This window comes from Podarcis cretensis (assembly GCF_951804945.1).
Source record: "Podarcis cretensis genome assembly, chromosome: 14".
Classification (NCBI taxonomy): Eukaryota; Metazoa; Chordata; class Lepidosauria; order Squamata; family Lacertidae; genus Podarcis; species Podarcis cretensis.
Window position 1 is genome coordinate 49661589 of NC_137183.1, and position 23974 is coordinate 49685562.

At 46.4% G+C, this 23974-nt stretch overlaps 1 protein-coding gene and 1 long non-coding RNA gene across 3 annotated transcripts in view; both read left to right on the plus strand.

The window, feature by feature from the left end:
* The window catches only part of SREBF1 (sterol regulatory element binding transcription factor 1), a 54100-nt gene extending 33392 nt beyond the window's left edge, over positions 1-20708 (plus strand). For both annotated transcript variants that reach the window (XM_079953695.1, XM_079953696.1), the window contains exons 14-19: positions 1897-2000; positions 3409-3541; positions 6327-6477; positions 16070-16255; positions 17987-18098; positions 19839-20708. In XM_079953695.1, coding sequence (XP_079809821.1) covers positions 1897-2000; positions 3409-3541; positions 6327-6477; positions 16070-16255; positions 17987-18098; positions 19839-20062 — 910 coding nt within the window. In that variant the 3' untranslated portion in view covers positions 20063-20708. The remainder of the gene's footprint in view (positions 1-1896; positions 2001-3408; positions 3542-6326; positions 6478-16069; positions 16256-17986; positions 18099-19838) is intronic.
* On the plus strand, positions 18390-19377 carry LOC307203360. Its single transcript, XR_013833189.1, has 2 exons — positions 18390-18650; positions 19027-19377. It is a non-coding gene; the product is annotated as an uncharacterized lncRNA (long non-coding RNA).
* Positions 20709-23974: the final 3266 nt, after the last annotated feature.

Genomic DNA, 23974 nt, shown 5'->3' on the forward strand with positions numbered 1-23974 from the left:
AGCCACTCTGGGCGGCTTCCAACAAAACACTAAAATACAATAACCTATTAAACATTAAAAGCTTCCCTAAAGTGGGCTGCGTTCAGATGTCTTCTAAAAGTCTGGTAGTTATTTTTCTCTTTGACATCTGGTGGGAGGGCGCCACCACGAGAAGGCCCTCTGCCTGGTTCCCTGTAACTTGGCTTCTCGTAGCGAGGGAACTGCCAGAAGGCCCTCAGCGCTGGACCTCAGTGTCCGGGCAGAACGATGGAGGTAGAGACACTCCTTCAGGTATACTGGACCGAGGCCGTTCGTACTGATTCTCCTTGTTGCAGATTTGGCCCATTCCCCCTTCAAACTGCCCTGAAGAGGGGATTCCCACCCATGTCACTTGCTCCCAGATTATCCCTTCCTATCCCCTTGGAACGCAGGGAGCTGCCTTATTATTATTATTATTATTAATAATAATAATAATAAAAATTTTTATTTATATCCCGCCCTCCCCAGCCGAAGCCGAGCTCAGGGCGGCTAACAACAATCAAATAATCCAACCTTCTAAAAACATTTCATTCTAATTAATTAAAATCAAATTGATGGCAACCGTTAAGCAAAATTCTGTGCAGATTGCCAGAGGAGGGAGTCAGGCTGCGCCCTGACCAAAGGCCTGGTGGAACAGCTCTGTCTTGCAGGCCCTGCAGAAAGATGTCAGGTCCCACAGGGCCCTAGTCTCTTGTGACAGAGCGTTCCACCAGATTGGAGCCGCAGCCGAGAAAGCCCTGGCTCTAGTTATTCTGAATCAGACTACCAGACCACCCAGTATTTGCCCACACTGCCTGGCATCAGCTTTGAAGGGTTTCAGCCTTTTCCCAGCCCAATCCCAGAGATGCCAGACATTGAACCGATAACCTTTCCCGCCCTGAGCCACAGCCCTTTCCTAAGGGCAGCTGCATCCATAATTTCCTGCTGGGTCGTAGGGCATGCTGACAGGTTTTATAATCCCCCCCGAGAAACGATAGGTGAGGTCTGCAACAGTCCTCTTCCCAGCTGCGATTCCCAGCATACTGCCTCCAACAGGGGAGGGAGAACATAGTTCTTGTGGCTTGTAGAGCCTTATCTTCCGCTAAGCAGAGGTCTAGTGGGATCCTGCCTGCTTCCTGCCATTTGCAGCTGGTTTCCCAAGGTTCCTTGGGTTATTTCCCCCCCCCCCCTTGGAGAAGGGGGCTGTGGGTGCTTGCAGATGTGTGGGTGGAAGAGACCTTGATAGAGAGTCCAGTTTTGCAACTCAGTGTTGGAAGGGTTTGTTGTTGATTGGGGAGACCCCAGAACTGGGTGGTGGGTTTGGGGTGCTGCTGATTTCAAATGGAATTGGTATTTGCAAAAAATGTCAAGGGGAACTTAGTTTTCTTTTGCCCCTGGAAGAATGCTGCATTGTGATGCAAAAGCTTCTTGCAGGCAATATGTGCAAGGAAAGATCCCACCTTCCTCCTAAGTTACGCAGGACCCAGACTCTAAAGGAATATTTAGGGCCAAATTCTACTGGACACACCATTCACCCAGTCAAGACTTGTGTGAATGGGTTTCTGGAGGAAATGGGAGACACATGTCTGGTATAAGGTCCAAACTGGATTGCGATGGAGCCCTGGAGAGGGTCTGGTCCCGATCTTTGGTGGTTGGGCAAGCTTTCAATTTAATGCTTCTCTTTTTTTAGAAAAAATAAAAATCATTCAATCGCATTAATTGTTTTGTGTCTCGCTTCGGGCCCTTGGAAGCGCTGGATTGGGGTACTGGGGAGGGGACTTCCTTTTGGCTGCCCCCTCCCCAACTAGAAGCCCAAACCAGGTTAAATTGCTGGAAACCGGAGCTCTGGCACCAGCGTTCATACCAAAACTCGTCCTGGTTTCCTCTGTTTGGCTGCAGGGAATTTTCCGACGCTCTGGAGTACCTGCATTTCCTCAACAGCTGTGCAGATGCCGTTCCCAGCCCGACGCCGTCCCTCAGCACCAGTCTGGATGCTGCCACAGGTGGGGAGCAACAAGCCAAGAGTTTCCCTAGGCGGGGTGGGTCTGGAAGGGAACTGGAGACTTGTGGGACAGGGAGGAGAAGGAAGCCCAGAGGTTTACGCAGGTAAATAGAGGCTGGAGGACACTTTTGCTGTTGACAGGGATGTGGTCATTCTGTGCAAATCAGGGCATTTTGCAGCAGGCGATTTGCATCAGAACATTTTCTGATTTCCTAGGGCATGTGGGTGGCGCTGTGGGTTAAATCACAGAGCCTAGGGCTTGCCAATCAGAAGGTCGGCGGTTCGAATCCCCGCGATGGGGTGAGCTCCCGTTGCTCGGTCCCTGCTCCTGCCAACCTAGCAGTTCGAAAGCACGTCAAAGTGCAAGTAGATAAATAGCTACAGCTCTGGTGGGAAGGTAAACGGCGTTTCCGTGTGCTGCTCTGGTTTGCCAGAAGCGGCTTAGTCATGCTGACCACATGACCTGGAAGCTGTACGCCGGCTTCCTCGGCCAATAAAGCGAGATGAGCGCCGCAACCCCAGAGTCGTCACGACTGGACCTAATGGTCTGGGGTCCCTTTACCTTTAGGGCACAGGTGGGCAGCCTCTCCCAGAGCAAGGCCCACTCTTCCTTCCGGGGGCCGGCATGCAGGTGGTGGGCGGGGCCAGTGGTTAAAGTCGGCGGCAGGCTTGTTTCTACACACACAAACTTACTTAACGCCTCTCACTGTACATCTGGGCAATCACTTTAAACCGCCCCCCCCTCCAAATTCACCAGAAGAGAAATATTTGGCCAGGGCAGAAATAAAACACACTGAATGTGGTTTAAGGCTTCATTCATACCGTACATTGAAAGTACTATGATACTGCTTTAGACAGTCATTGCACCCCTGCAAAGAATCCTGGGGGGTGTAGTTTGCTAAGAGTGCTGAGAGATGCTAGGAGGACCCCCTCTTTCCCATCTGAGAGCTACGATTCCCAGGCTGGCTTAATCAATCAATCAATCAATCAATCAATCAATCAATCAATCAATCAATCAATCCTTCTTCCCAGGAAGTTGGGAACTGTAGCTCTGGGAGGAAAATAGGGACCTCCTAGTGACTTTCAGCACCCTTAACGAACTACAACTCCCAGGATTCTTTTTTAAAGTGCAATCGTAGAGTTTTAAATGCATGGTGCGGACATGGCCTCAATGTTACATCATTATTTTTGGGCGTTCAAGCCACGCAGCAAAGGAGAATTGGGTCTCCTGATCCCATGGAGTTGTCAGGTGATTGGCAGCTGGGTATCTCCGCCCCTCCGGTCCAAGGGGTTGTGGGGAAAGCTAAGGATCTGGCCCTCTGAGCCCACCCCACCCCCCCATCTTGCCATAAGAGATTCAGTGTTTTTGGCAGGATCCGCCTGACACCATGTCCCTCTCCCTCCTCTAGGCACCGATCCCATCGCCCACTGGTGGGCATCTGTGGTTGCCATGGCGATCCACGGTCTGCAAGGGGATGACGAGGCTGTGGAGCGCCTGTACCCGCTGGTGGAATCGATGCCAAGGGCCCTCCAAGCCTCTGAGTAAGTGGGGTGGGGGAAAATATTAACGTGTTGCTGTTGTTTATATCCTTTTTTTTTTTCCAAATACATTTTTATTGAGGTTATACACATAACAAACATACAAACAGATACAAAAGAAAAAATTATAACAAAAAAAACAACAACACAAAAAAGCGTCAGGATATACAAGCCAACTTTTTCCTCTCTCTAACTATACAAAGATAGATTAATCTGGCTGTTTCACAAAACAGTAAACGATTTTTAAAAAAAAAACAAAAAAAACACATGCAAAAACCACCTCCTGGACTTCCTTCCATCCTTTTGGTAAGTATCAAATATCTGCTTCCATTACGTATTTGATTTTTAATCTATAGGCCTAAATTCACACGCTGGTAGTATTGTTCTGACCCCGCCAATCACATTAAGCATTTATTCCAATATAGTTCCAGTATTTACTCCAATTATTCAGAGATTTCTGTTCATCGTGGTCTCTTAATTTACCTGTTAATTTATCAAGCTCAGCATAATTTATCATTTTAATTTGCCAATCATTTATATTGGGGATAGTTTCCACTTTCCAATATTGTGCCAATAAAATTCTCGCTGCTGTGGTGGCATAGAGGAATATCGTTCTATCTTCTTTCTTAATATCTTTACCCGTCATTCCCAGCAAAAAGGCTTCGGGTCTTTTGGGAAAAGTGTATTTAAATATTCTTTTAAGCTCATTGTAAACCGATTCCCAAAAGCCTTTCACCTTTTTGCATGTCCACCATAGATGATATAGGTCACCCTCCACCTCCCCACATTTCCAGCATTTCTTATCTTTTAGTCTATACATTTTGGCCAACTTCACAGGGGTGTGGTACCACCTATATAGCATCTTCCAAACATTTTCTCTCAGAGACATACATGCTGTAAACTTTATGTTACAATTCCACACTTCCAGCCACCTTTCAAAATCGATATTATAACCAAAGTCAATTGCCCATTTAATCATTGCCTCCTTCACCTCCTCGTCCTTTGTATACCACTCTAAAAGTATGTCATAGATTCTAGATAGGGTTTTGTTTTTACCTTCTATTACTTCTACATTGAATTTTGATTTTTTATCATCAAAACCCAACTTCTTCTTGTCCTCTTTTAGCAAGTCATTCACCTGGTGGTATTGCAACCACCCAGTGAATAGATTTTTTATCTCTTCATAAGGTCTAAGTCTTGGCCCTTGGTCTGTTTTTCTTAACATTTCCTCATAGGTGGCGTTTTTTTCCTCCATGTTTGTTTTCTTCACCGTTAAAGCCTCAATTGGTGAGATCCACCATGGGGTCTTTCTTTCAAGGAGATTTTTATTCCTTTCCCATGATTGGTATAAAGGTCCTCTAAAAATATGATTTAGAAAGCTCTTGTGGACCTTCACTTTCCCATACCAAAGGTACGAATGCCATCCGTACCAATTATTAAAGCCTTCTAAATCCAGTAGATCTCTATTCTCCAGTTTTATCCAATCTTTTAACCAAAGTATACAGGCCACGGATAAAAATGAAAATTTTGATAGATAAAAAAGAAAGAGGGGGCTTTTCTCTCCCAGATCTAAGTCTATACTACGAAGCGGCCTGCTGTTGTTTATATCCTACCTTTTTCCCCATGGAGCTTAGGGTGGCTCAGAGGTCTTCCTGTCCCCATTTTGTCCTAATGACAACCCCTGTGAGGTAGCTCCCCTGTGAGAGAGAGAGGGAGACCAGGTCAACATCATACAATTATAGAGAAAGTTGCAAGGGACACCTGAGGGTCATCTAGCCCAACCCGCTGCAATGCATTAATCTTGACTAAAGCATCCATGACAGATGGACATCCAGCCTCTGCTTAAAAACCTTAAGGGAAGTCTACCACCTCCCGAGGGAGACTGTTCCCCTATCAAACAGCTCTAACTGTTAGAAAGTTCTTCCTGATGTTTAGTCGGAGTCTCCTTCCTTGGAACTTGAATCCATTGGTTTGGGTCCTACCCTCCAGAGCAGGAGAAAACAAGCTTGCTTCCTTCCATGTGACAGCCTTTTAGATATTTTAAGATGGCTCTCATATTTCCTCTAAGTCTCCTCTTTTCTAGGCTAAACATACCCAACTCCCTCAACCGTAAGGCTTGGTTTCCAGACCCTTGGTCATCTTGGTTGCCCTCCTCTGCACACATTCCAGCTTGTCAATATCCTCCTTAAACTGTGGCCAAGTGGGGATTTGAACCCTGGTCTCCCAGGCACCAGCCTGACACCCTAACCACTAGGCCAGACTGGCCAAAGACATCAAAATTCTGCAAGGAGCTTGTAAGGAGTGTGATGGCAGCCAAGCTGGTCAGCGACATCGGCAGGGGGCTGAGTGTCATCTCCTCCTAAAACAAACAAAGAAGAATCAAAATTGTGCAGAGCTGGGTTTTGCAACCCTCTGTGAGGCCTCTGTTGGCTATAGAGAACCTCCAAGTTCAGGGGAAGTCTACCTCTTGAGTACCGGTTGCTGCTCTGACGTTCTTAAGCTCCGTTTTGGAGCTTGCTCAGCTAACTTTTCTCATTCCGGTCATTTTCAGGATGCATTGTTCCACAGTCATAGGGGCTAGGAACTTGAATTTAAGCAAACAAACCCTGAGCTTTTAAAAATATTATTTAAAGGAAACAGGATTCTGTGGCCAAAGGCTGACCTTGCAGCCTTCCCAGAGCTCTTCAGCCCACACAGAACTTTGCTGATATGGGGGGACGGGCGGTTTCCCCCTTCCCCTGAAATGATGGGTTGGTGATTCATCCTGCTTCTCCTTTCTTCGCTGCAGGAATCCTCTTCCTCGCGCAGCACTGCATACCTTCAAGGCTGCGCGGGTGCTGATGGGCAAGCTCGACTGCAGCCTAGGCCAGTGCGACAGAGCCGGAGACTACTTGCGAGACAGCTTGGCGGGGAACATGCCCCCCAGTGCCATCGATAGAGTGAGTTGCGGTGGGGGCGGGGCCTGGAGCCTGGGCGGGGCCAAGCGGGAGGCCGGGGTGGCTCTTAAAGGGGTGGGACGAGCTAATGTGTACCTACTTGCCCCCTGGAGGTGGAGCCTGTAGCTGTACGGGGGGGGGGTAACGGCCCAGATCCAGAGGCTGAGATTCTGAATGAGGCTTTGGCGCAAGGCTAGAGGGTGGTGTTTAGTTTGCCTGGAGCAGGCACCCCCAAACTCAGCCCTCCAGATGTTTTGGGACTACAATTCCCATCATCCCCGACCATTGGTCCTGTTAGCTAGGGATGATGGGAGTTGTAGTCCAAAACATCTGGAGGGTTGAGTTTGGGGATGCCTGGTCTAGAGCTTCCGATTCGTCCTGGAGCTTAAAGTGCTCCAAATGGAGCCTCAAGTTGTGTCAGCGGCTCCCGGCTGGTTGCCCAGGAAAGTGTAAAGACAAGGAAAAGTTTCCTACTGTCCTTTTTTATTTCAGTCTTTACAGAGAGAGGCTATAGAACCCAGCCTCTTGGATAATGGCGTTGTCCCGAGTGAATCTCCATCCCTGTCTCTCCCACTTCCTCATTGCTCATTCTCATCACCACCTCCTCTATGGGTGCTGCTATACGCCCTCTGTCTTTGAGCTCTTTGCTCTCCTACTTTCAAGGCTCGCCAGGTTCTGGAAGACGGGGGCTCTGGGATGCTTTCTAATGACAACGTGTCAGCCGGGTGTTGCTCTGAATCTCCTATGCTTTCCCAACGTTCTCCCTCATCTGCCTCTGAGCTGCAACCTTCCTCAAGCCCCTGTTGTAAAACTATACAGTGGTACCTCAGGTTACATACGCTTCAGGTTACATACGCTTCAGGTTACAGACTCCGCTAACCCAGAAATAGTGCTTCAGGTTAAGAACTTTGCTTCAGGATGAGAACAGAAATCGTGCTCTGGTGGCGCAGCAGCAGCAGGAGGCCCCATTAGCTAAAGTGGTGCTTCAGGTTAAGAACAGTTTCAGGTTATGAATGGACCTCCAGAACGAATTAAGTACTTAACCCGAGGTACCACTGTGCTGTCTTTCTTTTCCTCCGCCCTGGGTCAGGATGGGCATGTGGTCTCCACCATTCCTCCTCCTCCTCTGCTCAGCCCCTGACATCTTGTAGCTGAAGAGGAACAATGTCTTCCCCTCCCCCAATTATCTGGACACTTTCCTTTCTTCAGGCTCAGTCCACTTCTTGGGCACCCTTCCTCCCTGCCCTTCAATTCCAAAAATTCTGTAACTAAGAAAGAGTACTTGAGTTTTCTTTTCCTCCTCCTTCGCAGTTCCCTTTCCTTTAGTGCTGTGTCTTTTTGAGTGTAACCCTGGAGGGCAGGGACTCTCTTCTGGTCACTGACGTTTGCAAGCTGCCCTGGGAGCCTTTGTGTGTCTGAAGAGCAGGATTTGTACATTTTGAACAAATGAACACTTTTGCAAAAAAAGAGAAGACAGTGGGTGAGGTACCTGGGCGATGGAGGTGGCCCAGCAACCCTTTAGCTCCTGCCCTCTGTGTGGAGTTTAGAATCAGGATAGGTGCTAAGTGGGGAATGGGTTTTGCATGGAAGACAATGAGTCTTAAGGGGGACGGTGTGGGTGGTCTGTCCCATGAGCAGTTGTCTGTCTTGGGTTTTTTGCATTTGTGGGGTAAAGGGACTTTCTCAGCTCAAGGGCCCATTCCCTTGTGATGAACCTTCCAGGGGCCGCATGCTGAGGCAGTCGGGGGCCAGAGGCAAAAGGGGGCAGAGCAGCAGATGCAGCATACCGTAGTTTTCCGTGTATAAGAAGAGCTTATTTTATTAAGAAATCTTGCAAAAAAAATCAGGGGCGTCTTATACTAGGATAGTGGAGAGGTGGGACAGGCGATTGGCGGCTGCCACAAGCTGGAGATTGTCAGTGCTGTTTTTATGGATGGTTGGTGTGGCAAGGTCTGCTGGCTATTGGCGTGCGATTGGTGATGTCCTCTGGCGAGCGTGCAGACGATTGGGGGTTCGTTGATGTGTTTGCGATTGTGCGGTTGGCTGTGGTGATGCTGTGGGTGAGCGATTTTCGGCAACCCCCCAAAAAAGCTCAACGCGTCTGGGCACTCCCCTCTGAAAATAAACTCAGCAACTGTGGGCATTCCTCCTTTAAAGAAACTCAAAAACTATTGGCAATCTCCCCTCGAAAAAGCTCAACATCTCTGGGCAATCTCTCCCCCCCCCCCAAAAAAAGCTGAACAACTGTGGGCAATCTCCCTCCATTTTCTCAATTTGGAGTCCCAAAAAATAGAGGCTGTCTTATACAAGGGGGCATGTTATACACGGAAAAATACGGTACCTTTGTACCCATAGACTGCCTTCCAGCCACACACAAAATTCTACTTGCTCATCTCTCTCCATCCCAGCAGTCAAGGAGCCGTTAGTACAGCCCAGGCAGAAGTCCTCAGGGAGGGCTCAGAGCAGGGTTTCTGTGGGTCTTGACAGGGGCATGTGGCCTGTGGAGGGTCCAAGGGCTGGAGAGCAAGGTTCAAAGGGCCACATTTGGCCCCTGGTCCTGAAGTTCCCCACCTGCCTGTCTCTCTCTCTCTCTCCAAACATCCTGGTTTCGTTGTTTCTGAGGACAACCTTTCCCCACCTCCGGCGGCTGCGGAAACCGGGAGGCTGTGCAGAGGCGGGGGGGGGGTGTTGTGGTGGTGTCGGGGGTGCATTGTAGTTGCATTGCATGTGCAGCCAAAGTGTGCAATGCCCCTTCAGTGCAGCCCTGAGGCCGCTTCTCCCGGCGGAGGGTCGTGGCAGCAGCCCAGGGCTTGCGAGGCAGGAGCAGGAGGTTGATCGGGGAAGACCTTGGGCTGGGGAACCCCCAAGGGAAGAAGGCTCAGAGCCCGGGGAGGGGTGGTGGACTTCAATGAGTGGTCAGAGGGAAAAGACTGGGAAGAGGAGGTGTCAGAAGCTGAAGAGGCAACAGGGCTAAGTGAGCGGGGGGAGTCTGTGGCAGAGAGCAGTCCAGACTCAGAGGCAGAAGCTGAAGGAGGAGAGGAGGGAGACCAAAATGCAGAGATGAGTCAGGCTGCTGAAGAGTCCTGGGTGCCTCCCTTTCATGCGACAAGCTCCCCTCCCCACTTGTCTCCCAGAACCAGAAGGGGCATGAAAAGGGCAGAGGAGAAATTAGGGTCATGCAGACACAGTCTCAGATTGCTTGGAGAAAACCCTGGAGAGGAGGGGCTTAGGCAGCTGTGGGGAGGCAGAGATCTTTAGTCTCAGCAGCTGCTTCATGGGGGCAAGACCTGCCAGAGAAGAGTTGCTCTGTTTGTGAGGCTTGACCCTCCTGTGCAAGTCGTGTTTTTGCTAATAAAGAATCAGCTCCAACTTGCACAGTGTGATTTACTGCTGGCTCGCTCCTGTCGTCAGCCCAGCACCCTCCACCCACCAACTCTCAGCCCTTCCTGTCTCTCGGTGACTCTTCTTCTTTGGCGATCCCTCGTAGCCGAGTCAGATTGTCTTCCATAAACACGGTTTTAACAATGAGTCCATAAGTGACTGGAGGCCAATTCTGGATCCACACGTCCTTCCACAGTGGGGACATAGGTTTCCAGGTGGGAGTTGATCGTGGTGTGGATTTGCCAAGCGTGCCTTCCTCTTAGCATGTTTCTCCTTTGTGTCCTGAGTTCGAGTGTCTTCAAAGCTCGTATTAGCTGTGGCCGGCAAAATTCTTGCAGGGATCTTAGCAAACCGTCTCTTATCAATATTCGACGTGACCCTTCCTGAATCCCAAAATGGTTTTTGGCTTTCTAGGGGGACAGTGGACATGATTTTCACATCTCAACAGCTTTCAGAAAAATGCAGAGAGCAAATCCAACCCCTGTATATGGCATTTATTGATTTGACTAAGGCTTTTGACACTGTAAATCGCAATGCCCTGTGGACTGTCCTTCTGAAAATCGGCTGCCGAGATAAATTTGTGAATATCATTCGGCTCCTCCATGATAATACGACAGCAGCAATCGCAGATAACAACGGCTCTCAAAGTGAACCATTCACAGTGGGATCAGGTGTTAAACAGGGTTGTGTTATTGCCCCAACTCTATTTATTATTTTCATTGCCATGATCCTGCATTTTGTTGAAGGGAAACTCTCCACCGGAGTAGAAATCATATACGATATGATAATCTTTATTGTCATTGTCCCATAGAGAACAACGAAATTGAAAAATCTACATAAGACATTCCAAAACCAACAAGCCTGCTATCCCCATTATCCCAACCTGGTTAGCCCCCTAAAAACTCTGATACCCCATTTTTAAATACAATATACTCCCACACAGACTACCTTACACTGCATTTAAAACCAAAATCGCATTTGGATAGAAACTGTTTCTCAGGCAGCTAGTCCTAGTCTTTATGACCCTGTACCTTCTTCCAGAAGGCAGAAGCTGAAAGAGATCATTTCCAGGGTGCGCACTATCCTGCGCTATCTCTGCAGCTTTCTTATGACACCTGGAAGCATAGATTTGATCCTAGGTGGGAAGAGCGCACCCAGTTATTCTCTCTGCAGTCTTTACAACCCTGGACAGCATTGGTTTTTCCCTGGCCGTGCAGCTCCCAAACCACACACACAGACCATAAGTTAATACACTATCCACAGTACAATGGTAAAATGCCATCAACAGGTCCTTTGAGAGATTGTTTTTCCGGAGGATTCTCAGAAAATATAACCTCTGCTTCCATCGAACAGATGGAAAGCTCTTCCAGGATGCTGGACTAGGTGGGCGATTGGCCTGATCCAGGAGCGCTCTTCTTACTTTCTTGCGTTCTCTCTCTCTTTTTTTTTTCTTTTTTTTATTAAATTTTTATTAAGGATTTTTTAAATACAACAAACCGAATAAAACATACAAAAATATCATGTGTCATAACATATTTTCTAATCCTCTTTGGACTTCCTCACATCTCCCGCTCCTGCATTCCAAGTTTATAAAAATTAAACCAGCAATTTATCACCTTATCCCCACTTTAAAGTCAATTTTTACAATATTATATCTTAAATTTTGGATATGTTTGTTTCCTCTTTGGCGCATTAAAATTAACCCAATAGTTATCTGAAAATTTGGTTTTTTCATAAGTTTAACTTATCTTCATAGTTCACTTCATCTGTTACCATGGTGCCCAATTGTTTATGATCAAACATCCTGCTTAGCATTCATACAATTTACAATACTTTTGCAAATATATCTTAAATTTTCTCCAATCTTCTTCCACCGTCTCCTCTCCCAGGTCTCGGATTCTGCCCGTCATCTCGGCCAATTCCATATAGTCCAACAGTTGCATCTGCCATTCCTCCAGTTTGGGTAGATCTTGAGTTTTCCAATGCTTAGCAACGAGTATCCTTGCTGCTGTTGTTGCGTACATAAAAAATGTTCGATCCTTCTTTAATACCCCTTGGCCGACAATACCCAAAAGGAAGGCCTCTGGTTTCTTAAGAAAGGTATACTTAAATACCTTTTTCAGCTCATTATATATCATTTCCCAGAAAGCCTTCACTTTGGGGCAAGTCCACCAAAGGTGAAAGAACGTTCCTTCATTTCACTTACATTTCCAACACTTATTATCAGACAAGTGGTATATTTTTGCAAGTTTGACTGGGGTCATGTACCATCTATATATCATTTTCATTACATTTTCTTTCAAAGCGTTACATGCAGTGAAATTCAGCCCAGTAACCCACAATTTTCCCCAGTCCTCAAACATAATATTATGCCCAATGTCCTGTGCCCACTTTATCATAGCCGATTTAACCGTTTCATCTTGTGTGTTCCATTTTAACAGCAAATTATACATTCTTGAAAGTACCTTAGTCTTAGGCTCTAACAGTTCCGTTTCTAACTTCGATTTTTCCACCTGGAATCCTAATTTTTTATCAAGTTTAAAAACTTCTTTAATCTGAGCATAATGTAACCAATCTCGCACTTTGTCTTTCATTTTCTCCTGACTCTGCAATTTCCAGTTGTCTCCATCTTTTTCTAATATTTCCCAATACTTCGGCCATTTGGCCTCCATATTGAGTCTTTTTCGGGCCTTAGCTTCCAATGGTGAAAGCCACCTTGGAGTTTTATTTTCCAATAAGTCTTTATATTTTGTCCAGACATTAAACAATGCTTTTCTGACAATATGGTTCTTGAAATTCCTATTAATCTTAACCTTGTCATACCATAAATATGCATGCCAACCAAACGCATTGTCAAAACCTTCCAAATCTAATACATCAGTATTCTCAAGAAGCAGCCAATCTTTCAACCAGCAGAAAGCTGCTGATTCATAGTACAACCTTAAGTCTGGCAGGGCAAAGCCCCCTCTTTCTTTCGCATCAGTTAATATCTTAAACTTAATTCTGGGCTTTTTGCCCTGCCAGACAAATTTGGAAATATCTCTCTGCCACTTCCGGAAACACTCTGTTTTGTCCACAATCTGTAATGTTTGAAATAAAAACAGCATTTTTGGCAATACATTCATCTTTACAGCAGCAATTCGGCCTAACAAGGAAAGTTTCAATCTTGTCCAAGTTTCTAAGTCTCTCTTAATTTCCACCCAACATTTCTCATAATTATCTTTAAATAGACTCAGATTTTTTGCTGTTATGTTCACCCCTAGGTATTTTACTTTTTTAACCACATTTAACTCTGTCTCTTTCTGAAACCGTTCTGACTCTGTAACTGTCAAATTTTTTCCCAGCACCTTAGTTTTCTGCTTGTTTAATTTAAATCCCGCTACCCGACCAAACTCTTGAATTAGTTGTAATACTTTTTTCGTACTAGATTCTGGCTCCTGTAAGGTCAAAACTAGGTCATCTGCAAACGCTTTAAGTTTATATTGTTTCTCTCCGACCTCAATCCCTTTAACCAACCGGTCCCCTCTGATCGTGTTCAAGAGCACCTCCAGGACCGAAATAAATAACAATGGGGAAATAGGACAGCCCTGTCGTGTTCCTTTTTCAATTTTGAACTCTTCTGTAATCACATTGTTTACTATCAGTTTAGCTTTTTGTTCAGAATAAATTGCATCTATCCCATTTCCAAAACCCCGTCCCACTCCCATCCCTTCCAAATTTTCCTTCATAAATTTCCAAGAAATATTATCAAAGGCCTTCTCCGCATCGATGAAAATTAACACTGCTTTTGTATTGATATTTGTTTGCAAGAGTTCCAGAATATCAATAATGTTCCTTGTATTAGCAAACAAATGTCTACCTGGGAGAAAGCCTGCCTGGTCCTTGTGAATTACCTGGTTCAAAACTTTTTTAAATCTACTTGCCAAAATGTCTGCAAATATTTTGTAATCCACATTTAGAAGAGAGATGGGGCGGTAGTTCTTAAGTTGGGTCTTTTCAGTTTCCACTTTTGGTATCAGTGTGATAAACGCTTCTTTCCACGATTCCGGCGCCTTCTTCCCCTCCAAAATTTCATTGCAAACCTCCAGCAATGGTTGTATCAAATAGTCTTTCAATGTCTTATAGTACTTGGAGGTAAGCCCATCTGGCCCTGGGGATTTGCCCAGTTGCGTGTTCTGAATGGCTTGTTCAATCTCTTGTCGTGTTATTTTAGAGTTCAGGATTACTCTATTTTCTTGTGATAATTTTGATAGTCCATTCTTTTTCAAAAATTGTTTTATCTCAGCTTCATCTTGCGGCCCTTGAGAATATAATTTTTTTAAATATCTCTGGAAACATTTTCTGATATCCACAGGGTTCTGAATATTTCTTCCTTCAATCTCTAAATTTGTAACAGTATTTAGTTTTTGTCTCTTCTTCAACTGCCATGCTAGCAGTTTTCCACATTTGTTCGCTGATTCAAATGTTCTTTGTTTCATTAATTTAACTTTCCACTCTATTTCCTGGTTTATCAATTTGGAATATTGTGCTTGATAAAGTTTAATTTCTCTCAGAATCGGCTGTGACTTTGGATTTAATCTTAACTTCTTCTCGAATTCTTTAATTTTCTTCAAAATCTTATCTTCTTTCTCATTTTGTGTCCTTTTCTTTACAGCATTCTGTTGTATCAAAAAACCCCTCATCACAGCCTTACTTGTGTCCCAGATAGTTCTTTTTTCCACTGTAGTGTTCAAATTTATCTCAAAATAGTCCTTCAGGGCTTTTTGGGCCTTCTTGGTAATCTCCTGATCTCTGAACAAATTGTCATTCATCTTCCATCTAAAGGAGCCGGTTGGTAGTAGTGTCATATCCATCTTTACAGCATTATGGTCGGAGCAGGTCTTTGGGCAGATTTCCACCTTTCTGGTCTTAGGTGCCAGACCTCTAGATATCCATATTTGGTCGATTCTCGTCCATGTCAGTTGGGCTTCAGAAAAGAATGTTCCTTCTCTTCCCAAGGGGTTCTTTGTCCTCCAGATGTCAATCAAGTCCATATTGTCGGTCAGTTCAAAAAAGGTCTTAGGTAGTCTGCCATCTTTTGTAACATTTTGGTTTTGTGACTTATCCATGTTGGTTGATACCACGCCGTTCATATCTCCCATCATAATGATGTTGTCATAGTCCAGATAGTCCAGGATGCTCTCATGCAACTTCTTGTAAAATTCCGATTTCCCCTCATTTGGTGCATAGATTCCTAATATCAAAAACTTCTCTCCTTGGTGCTGTATCTCAATTGCAAAATTCTTCTTTGCTCGTCTTTAAACAAAAATTTAGGTGACAGGCTCTCTTTTGCATAGATCACCACTCCTCTTTTCTTAACTCGATCCGAAGAAATAAATTCTTGGCCTAATCTTTTATTTATTAGCACTTTTCTGTGTAGCCTAGTCACATGTGTTTCTTGCAAACAAATAATGTCCAATTGTTCTTTTTTCAATATATGAAATAACTTTCTCCTTTTTTCCGGGGAATTGCACCCATTAATATTCCAACTCAACAGCTGCAGAGACATCCTGAACAATTCTATTATTTCTCTAGGGGTGGTATCTTTTTCTCTGGGTCTTCAGGTTCCAAGGGTAAAGGTACAGGGGATGCTCCAGGCCCCAAAGGTGTTTCAATTCCTTTCTGAAGGTCCTCTCCGTAGGCAGTCAAAAATTTATCTCTGTCTTCAATTGTTTTAATTTTGACTTTCTTCCCTCTGAAGGTGAAGGATAATCCCTGAGGAAATTCCCACCTAAAGATGATTGAGTTGCTCCTTAACAATCTGACCAATTCAAAATAGGCGGATCTAAGGTCCAGCAGTTGTTTCGGGATGTCCTTGTAAATTTCAGCTCTTCTACCCAAAATGTCCAGTGACTTTTCGTAGTGTTGGCCCAATATCTTGTCCCTTTCCTCCTTCGATCTCAAAGTTATCAAACAGTCTCTGGGCTTATCTTTCTTTGCAAATTTTCCTAGTCTGAAGGCCGACACAATTTTAAAGTCCTTTTCTTCCTGGATAGGCCAGAACTTGGAAAATTCTTTGGTCAGGAACTCAGCTAAGTTTCCTTCTTCAACTTCTGGTATTGACCTTAACCTTAAATTATTTTCCCGATTCCGCAGTTCTATCATAGACTAGGTGGGCGATTGGCCTGATCCAGGAGCACTCTTCTTACTTTTTTGTGTTCTCTCTCTTTCTCAGGCTGTGCAGTTCCTCTTGTGTGACCTCCTGCTCATCACCCGCACCAGGCTCTGGCAGCAGCAGATGCAAACAGGGCAGCCGCATGGCGCTCCCTACCAGGCCTCCACCCTTGAGCTCCGTGGCTTCCAGCAAGATCTCAGCAGTCTCCGGCGCCTGGCGCAAGCGGACAAGACTGCCATGCACAGGGTGAGTGCGGCGCTGGGCTTCTCTGCTCCTGTAAGCTCCTCATTGGCTCCGCAATGTGGCCGTCGCTGTCGAGAGCGCTGGTTTTTAGTCACCCTGTGAAGCTGTCTCACGCCGACTCAGAGACTTCTCCAGTCTGTTTATTTTATACGTTTCATAAAATTTATATACGGCTTGGTTGTTGTTGTTTATATATATATATATAACCTTCAAAGGGGTTTACCAGAAAGATAATAACCATGAAATCAACAACAATAATTTTTTTTTTACATTTTTTTATTTTCAATGCAAAATTACAACAAAAATTACAAACATTGAATCCAAAATAAAACAGTACAAACGGAAAAAGTCAAAACACAAGAGAGAAAAAAACCATGAACAAACAAAAACCAAAAACACACATCTACAAATAAAACCATATCATCATTCTAATCATTATGTACATATACACATATTGACTTCCTTCCTTTGTTCCAAGACCTCGAAATTTTTACTGTTTCTAAATTGTTGTGTCTAATGTAGATTACCTCTATCTTTATACTTTTTGCACCATTTTTCTCTTTCTTTAACCCTGCAAAGCTTCATTCGTTACATACCGATATGTTTACTCCAGAACAATGTTTTTTCATATACCCTTTAGCACATCCCCATTCTTTTAATAATTTTTGGTCCAACTGTCCCCTTAGGAATGCTGTGAGTCTTGCCAGATGTATATATTCACAAAATTTAATTTGCCATTCTTTCATTGATGGAATTTTTCTCCCTTTCCGGTTTTTTTGCTGGAGATCAACAATAATTTAAAGCTTTCGAAAAGTTAACGTAGCAACAGACTAGAAAGGGGTCAGAACTCCCATCCGCTTTCTAAGCATCCGAATAAGCTTGTCTGTGCAAGAATTGGAGATTACACTTGAAGGCACCTGCTTGCTAGCAATAGGCAGGGAGTTCCAGAGGTGCTGCCACACTAAAATATTGAATTCTTACAAATGTGGAATGGGTATTATGTGGCAACTTTAATAGTGCCAATTTCATTGATCAGTTGATTGAGTGGGTAGATCTTGTAATCAAACTGGTCCCAAGCTGTTAAGGGCTTGACATGTGGAATTTGCAGCCCTCTGCATTTTGTGAGGCTCTGAGGTCACCTCTGCATCATATACCATGTTAAAAGTCAAGGTCCCCCCCCCCCCGGAATCCTGGGGGCTGTAGTTTGTTAAGGATGCTAAGTTTCAAATTTTTGCTGAAATCCTCACAGGTGCAGGGTCTGTCATCCTTGCCTTCCTTTTGATGGCCAAGGGGTGTTTGTTGCGAGCATCCCTTCTTTCATTCTGCAACTCATCTCGCTGGTGGTCTGTGCTCTGCAGCCTCCCTGGGTGCCCAGCCATCAATTAAACCAGATCAGGAAGTGCAGGCAGCTGGGGAGGCTGCAAAGCGCCGGAGAAATCTTTCCTGTAAAGAAAAGCACACATACGTGTGAGAGTTGGCTGCCTTGCAACGGGGAAGTCAGCTCGAAAGCCTTTGGCCACCAGAATTCTGACAGATTTCTAAATAAATTCTCAAGTGCTCTGAGAACGAGGCAGGGAACCTGAAGGCTCTTTTGCAGAGGACAGAAACTTTAGAGACACTGAGAGAGAGATCTCGACACAACGCTGGTTTTCATGGTGGTTCTGGTGGGAGGCAGTGGTGGGTGGTGCTGGGGGGAGTGTGGTGGTTCCTGACTCTCTGGCCTGCCCCCCACAGGTGTTCCTCCATGAGGCGACGGCCCGGCTGATGGCTCGAGCCAGCCCCACCCGGACCCACCAGCTGCTGGACCGCAGCCTGCGCAGGAGAGTTGCCTCGAGCATCAAAGGAGGTGAGTGACAGGGGTGTGGGCTTGGTCCATGCATGAACCACCCTAAGCTGCCTTACTCTGAATCAGACCCACTCGTCCATTCAGCTCAGTACTGCCTCCACTGATCGGCAGCGACTCTTTGAGGAGATTCCCAGCCCCACCTGGAGATATCTTTGGGGATTGAACCTTCTGCATTCAAGGCAGGTGTTCTGCAACTGAGCTACAGCCCTTCCCTCTGAATGCGGGTGATTTCATAGAATCATAGAGTTAGAAGGGACCCTGAGGGCCAATTAGTCCAACCCCCTGCCAATGTGGGGCTCTAACCCACGACCCTCCTATTAAGAGTCTGATGCTCTGCCAAGTGAGCTATTTCTTGCTCCTCACACCTGAATGCCTCTTTCGCCTTGGGGCCCCTCTTGCCTCCTCTCTGGACCATCTGTAAGAAGGCAGAGAGGTGGGGGCTAGCTGAGTACATGCCCCATTTGCCCCAAGGGGCCAGTCTCCACCGCAGCACCCCACCCCAATCATAACACCTGAGAGGGTCTGTAGGGAGGGATAGTTGAAAGGGTAAAGGTAAAGGGACCCCTGACCATTAGGTCCAGTCGTGGCCGACTCTGGGGTTGCAGTGCTCATCTCACTTTACTGGCCGAGGGAGCCGGCGTTTGTCCACAGACAGTTTTTCTGGGTCTTGTGGCCAGCATGATTAAGCCGCTTCTGGCGAACCAGAGCAGCGCACGGAAACGCCGTTTCCCTTTCCGCCAGAGTGGTACCTATTTATCCACTTGCAGTTTGACGTGCTTTCGAACTGCTAGGTTGGCAGGAGCAGGGACCCAGCAACGGGAGCTCACCCCGTCGCGGGGATTCAAACCACCAACCTTCTGATCGGCAAGTCCTAGGCTCTGTAGTTTAACCCACAGCGCCACCCGCGTCCCTAGTTGAAAGGGTAGAGCCCAGCATTAGGAGTGAAAATAAGCTATCGGTCTCTGAATTGGCCCTGATGCTAGCCAGCGATGCAGCCTTATTAATCCATTCATTTCATTTACATCCCCACCCCATTCCTGCCCCCCCCCAGGTGACGTACATGGTTCTTCCCCTCATATTTAATCCCCCAAACCACCCTGTGAGGCAGGTTAGGTTCAGAGAGGCGGTGACTGGCTCCCAAGGTCCCCCGGTGAGCTTCATGGCCATGTGGGGGATTCGAACCCTGGTCTCTCTCCAACACGCTAACCATTGCACCACGCTGCCATCGGGGGGGGGGGGGGGGAATGGCCAGTGCCGGATTTACATAGAAGCTAAACAATTTAGCTTTTAAATTAAAGAAAAAATTAAAGAAAAAAAATGGATGTACATTTCCAAAATATAAGATGAAAAACAAATAAAATAAAACCTACATACAGTTAGAGCTTAATAATTATTTCACTATTAATATACTACTTCTTAATTGTATTTCACTGTTAATATACTTCTTAATTGTATTTCAGTTCAACAATTGATAAAATACATATTTTGTTATGTGCAAATGGCTTTAGATGCCTATTAGGTTCATAAATGACCTTATAGCATATATTCAACACAAGAAACAGCAACAGTTGGTTGTTGACAAAGGACAGCTGGACATAGAAAGGGCCCCATTATCTTCAGTAGCTTAGGGCCTCATCAAACCTCAATCTGGCCCTGGGGATGGCCTGTCCATTCATGCATGGCCACCTCTTGCTTCTGTGCCCCATCCCGCTGAGCTTCCGACATTGTTTTCCTTTCCAGCCAGCAACCATGAGAGCCAGCCGACGGCGCGAGAGCAGGCCGAGGCCCTCCTCCTCGCTTGCTCTTACCTGCCCCCCGCCTTCCTTCTGGGTCCCGGTCAGAGGATGGGCATGTTGGCAGAGGCGGCCCGATCCCTGGAGAAGCTGGGGGACAAAAGGACACTTCACGAGTGCCAGCAGATGATCATCCGGCTGGGAAGTGGGTCCACTGTCACCTCCAGCTAGAGAGAGGGGGCACCAAGGAGGACTTGTGGGGAGGAAGAAGAAGGCAGAGAGGGAAGGCGACCCCTCCAAGCACATGGCGAGTGTGTTCTGCTGGACTCTGGCAGGCGAGACAAAGGATCTGGTGTGGCCTGCAGAAGCCCGACTCTCCCCCCCTCTTTCTCTCTCTCTAGGTAATCATTACTCTGCAGGGCTACTCTCTCATCTCCCCCTAAGTTCTGTGGGGGGAGCCCCTCTCCTTGTGGCTGTGTGTGCTGAGCAGACCTATGTGACTTGGGGGGTGGGGACCGCAAGCAAGCAAGTGGTGTTTTCCGAGAAGGTGATGAGATGATGCACCTCCGGGCTGCGTGCTTATCCTGCTGTCAAATTGGGGGAGAAGGGAGATTGATTGCTGGCTGCATTGAGGCAGCATTGGAAAAACCAGACGTCCTTGACAGCGCTGGTTTTTCAACTGGCAGGCAGGGAGCTGCTAGCGAGTCCAGCGTGGGTTGCAACAGGAGCAGCGCCACCATGCAAATAAATGAGGAAAGGCTAAGTAATGGGTCCCCTAATGCATGCTTGGGTCAGAAGCATGTCCTGGGTCTGAAAAGGTTAGAGCCATTCTGGGTGGGGTGCCAGTGCATTTTGTTCTGTTTCTTGCAAGCGGATTCTGCATTTCGAGACACACACACACACACACACACACACACACACACACACCCTTGCAAATGCACACATGGCTTGTGGTGGTTCATTGCACTTCCATTGTAGCACCCCTATGAGGGGGCTGGCGGCTTTGCAATTGCCCGGTTTTCCATTGGCTGGCCTCTGTTCTTCTCTTGTCTCTACCTCCCCAGATAGTCTCCCCTACTTCCTGCCAGCAGCCCATGACAAGGCAAAGGGGACCCCTGGTGGCAAACCACCAGCACTGCAGGATGCCCCTCCATCTCTCTGGCCAGATGTGAACAGCTTAGACTTGAGCTTTATTTCTCCAGAGCCGTCTCTGCTGTCAGACGCCTCCCGCTTCGCTCCTCCTCCGTCCTCTGAGGGCAGATAGGGACTCCTGTCAAGGGGCAGAGTGTTAAGGGCCTGGGATTTTCTGGAGGTGGGCTATGGCTTTCCCCGAGGCAACCCTCCCCTTGGATATTCACATGGTGGAATTGTCTCCTGGAGAAACTTTGTGCTTCGGTTACAGAAGAAAGTTCTCCTCTCCACCCTTTGTAGTGGCTCCCTGTGAATGATATGGCTATATTTTGGTGGGCTGGGGATTGTGGATTTCTGGCTTGGGTGTTCTGGCCCCCAATGCTAGCATGCACTCACTGGCTTGTTACCACACCGCAGGGTGTGTGTGCATGGATTTCTAAGAAAGTTTTGCCACATGTATATCCCACCCACTCCTTTTCTGGCAGGCTTCCCCCAAAGTAGAATTCACATGCAAACACGCGTCACTGCCCTAATTCTTGGAGCTGCTGGCTGTGGGTACTTCCCCGGTTGAATTTCTGCCTGCTGATCAGCTGTTAAAAGGCACTGGAGTCCTGCTAGAAAAGGTGGCCAGCCCATTTAAGAAAAAACAGACGATTATCTTTGGGGTTTTTTATTTTGTTTTACGAGTCTACGGGAAAGGAGATGATGAAAGGTCAGAGGGGCAGGCTGCTTCATTTTCTATCCCTCCAAATAGATTTTTGGTCCTAACAGCAAGCACCCCCAGTGTTGGTTCCATCACGCTGTCTGGGTTAAGGGTGTTGTTGCTATGGAGAAATTTCCTCTTGCGGGGCGCAGGTGTGACGGGAGAGGCAGGAAGGTCTGGCCTAATCATGGTGGGAATATGAACTGTGCCCTCTTCTGTTGCAGGAGCATTTCGGGGGTGTTTTTGTGTATGAGAGAGATATTAGCTCACCCCACCTCTCCTCAATCTGCATTGCTCAGCCACGCCTCTTCCATTTAAAAGTTATTTTCATAGCGTGAGGTTTTTTTGTACAGATGATAAAATAAAAGACCTACTTATTTATACCTCTTTTGTCTGTGACACTTGATTGAGTGGGAAAGGAATGGAGTATGCTTGAGTGGGGCTCAGCAGGTCACAGAGAGGAGGAGTGGGATAGAGACCACCTGCCATTTGAGACCCACATGCCTCCATTCAAATCCATGGTTCGACCAAAGACCAAGTTTGCCAATGGCAGTTCACTATGGTGGTTTGTATGAAGTCTCCAGGTTCAGAGAGGCAGTGCTCTAGTGAAGATCCAGGTCCTCGGGAGCACTAGCGGGGAAGGAATCTTGCTTTGATGCCTTACCTGAAGGAATCTGGCTGGGCAACTGAATACAAGACTGAAAGGATGTGAGACCGTTTGATCCAGCAAGGCTATGCGTGGCCGAACCAACTTTGTGCTGTCCAAACAGGCAAAACTTCTTTTCTTATAAAGACCCCTATTTGCACCCACTTCGCACCATTGTGCAAATTGACTCCCATAAAAGGGTTGGAACTTTGATACATCATCTGTAATGACCAAATAGTCTGTGCAAACATTCCCTTGGTAGTATAGTTGTTGAGTAGCGAAGATGTGTGAACGCACCTTCCGTGTTTAAACCAAGGGTCTGGAGCTTCTGGTCTTCCAGTTCCTGTGGATTGTGACTCCCATCAGCTCCAGACAGCATGAACCGAAGGTAAGGGGCAATGGGTGTTGTAGTCCAACAACTAGGAGTCAACAGGTTCTACATCCCTTAGTTAAAACAGTGGATGTGATCGCTGTTGCATGGGCGTCTTCTCCTTCCTCCAAGCAGAGATGCTGGTGAGGTCCCTTGGCGGTCAATTATTTGGGTACCAGTGGGAACCATGCATATGGCATTGTTCTTCCTCTGGCGGGTTTCTGTATATGTTCATGCACACCCTCACATGTCCGCGCACAGGCTACCTCTCTCGTTCCCATCCTGACCTTAAAATCTGCACTGCAGTCCTCGTACCTGTTACGCTGCTGCTGTTTCAAATCTTCCTCTGCCTGGAAAGAGACACTTTCCTCCGATTGATGGCTTCCCATCGGGGGTCTCAGGTGTGAGGATTTTCTAGGGGAGCCTAAGTACGCTACCTTGGACTGAGGGATGCCTGAGTTGATTGGATTGGCAGCAATTGGCTCAAGTTTATTGGGCACCTACTGAATTGGGTGATTAGAGCAACTGGTTAATCTATCCTTACTCCCTCAATGGATGGGGGGTGGCAGAAAAATAGTTTACTAGGGGACTCTGCAAACATCCAAAACAATTATTGAATCTTTATTGATGTTTTTGAATGCAATGACCTGATTTTTTTTCTCTCTCTTTTTTTTTTAACTCTTAAGGAAAATAAACTTCTTTTAGAAACAGCTTGTTACACACAATCTTCAGTGTGAAGCAATATACTAAATAAGAACACTAGTTTTAACATTTACAGTCTTTCATATATATTATATATATGTATATGTATACATATATATACACTATAGAATGAGGCAATATATAATACACACGATTCGCCATTTTACAGTCATTATGTACAGGATGCTATTCAAAGACAGCCGAGATCGTCGGGGTCACGATGCCGTGTGGTGGGGGGTGGCGGGTCGTGGGGTAGAGTGGACAGGGATTTTCCCAGCCTGCCCTCATAAGGTGTGCTTCTGAAACAGGCCAGCCAAACCTTGTGGGGCAAGCTGTGAGCGTAGCAATGGCGACGGCAGAGCGCGCAGGGTACCATGAAACAGACGGGTTACAAGCGTGAATCTGCGTGGTCTCTCTTAACAGGGCAAAGGAACCCAACAGGATGCTGTTGATCCCACTGGATGGGTAGACATGAGAGCTTCATGGGAGCAGAGAGGGCCCAGATGTGCTCCTCTTTCTGGACTGGGCAACACCAATATGGAATTTCGAAACATAGCAACACATTCACGGTCCTTGCACATATTCTGTACC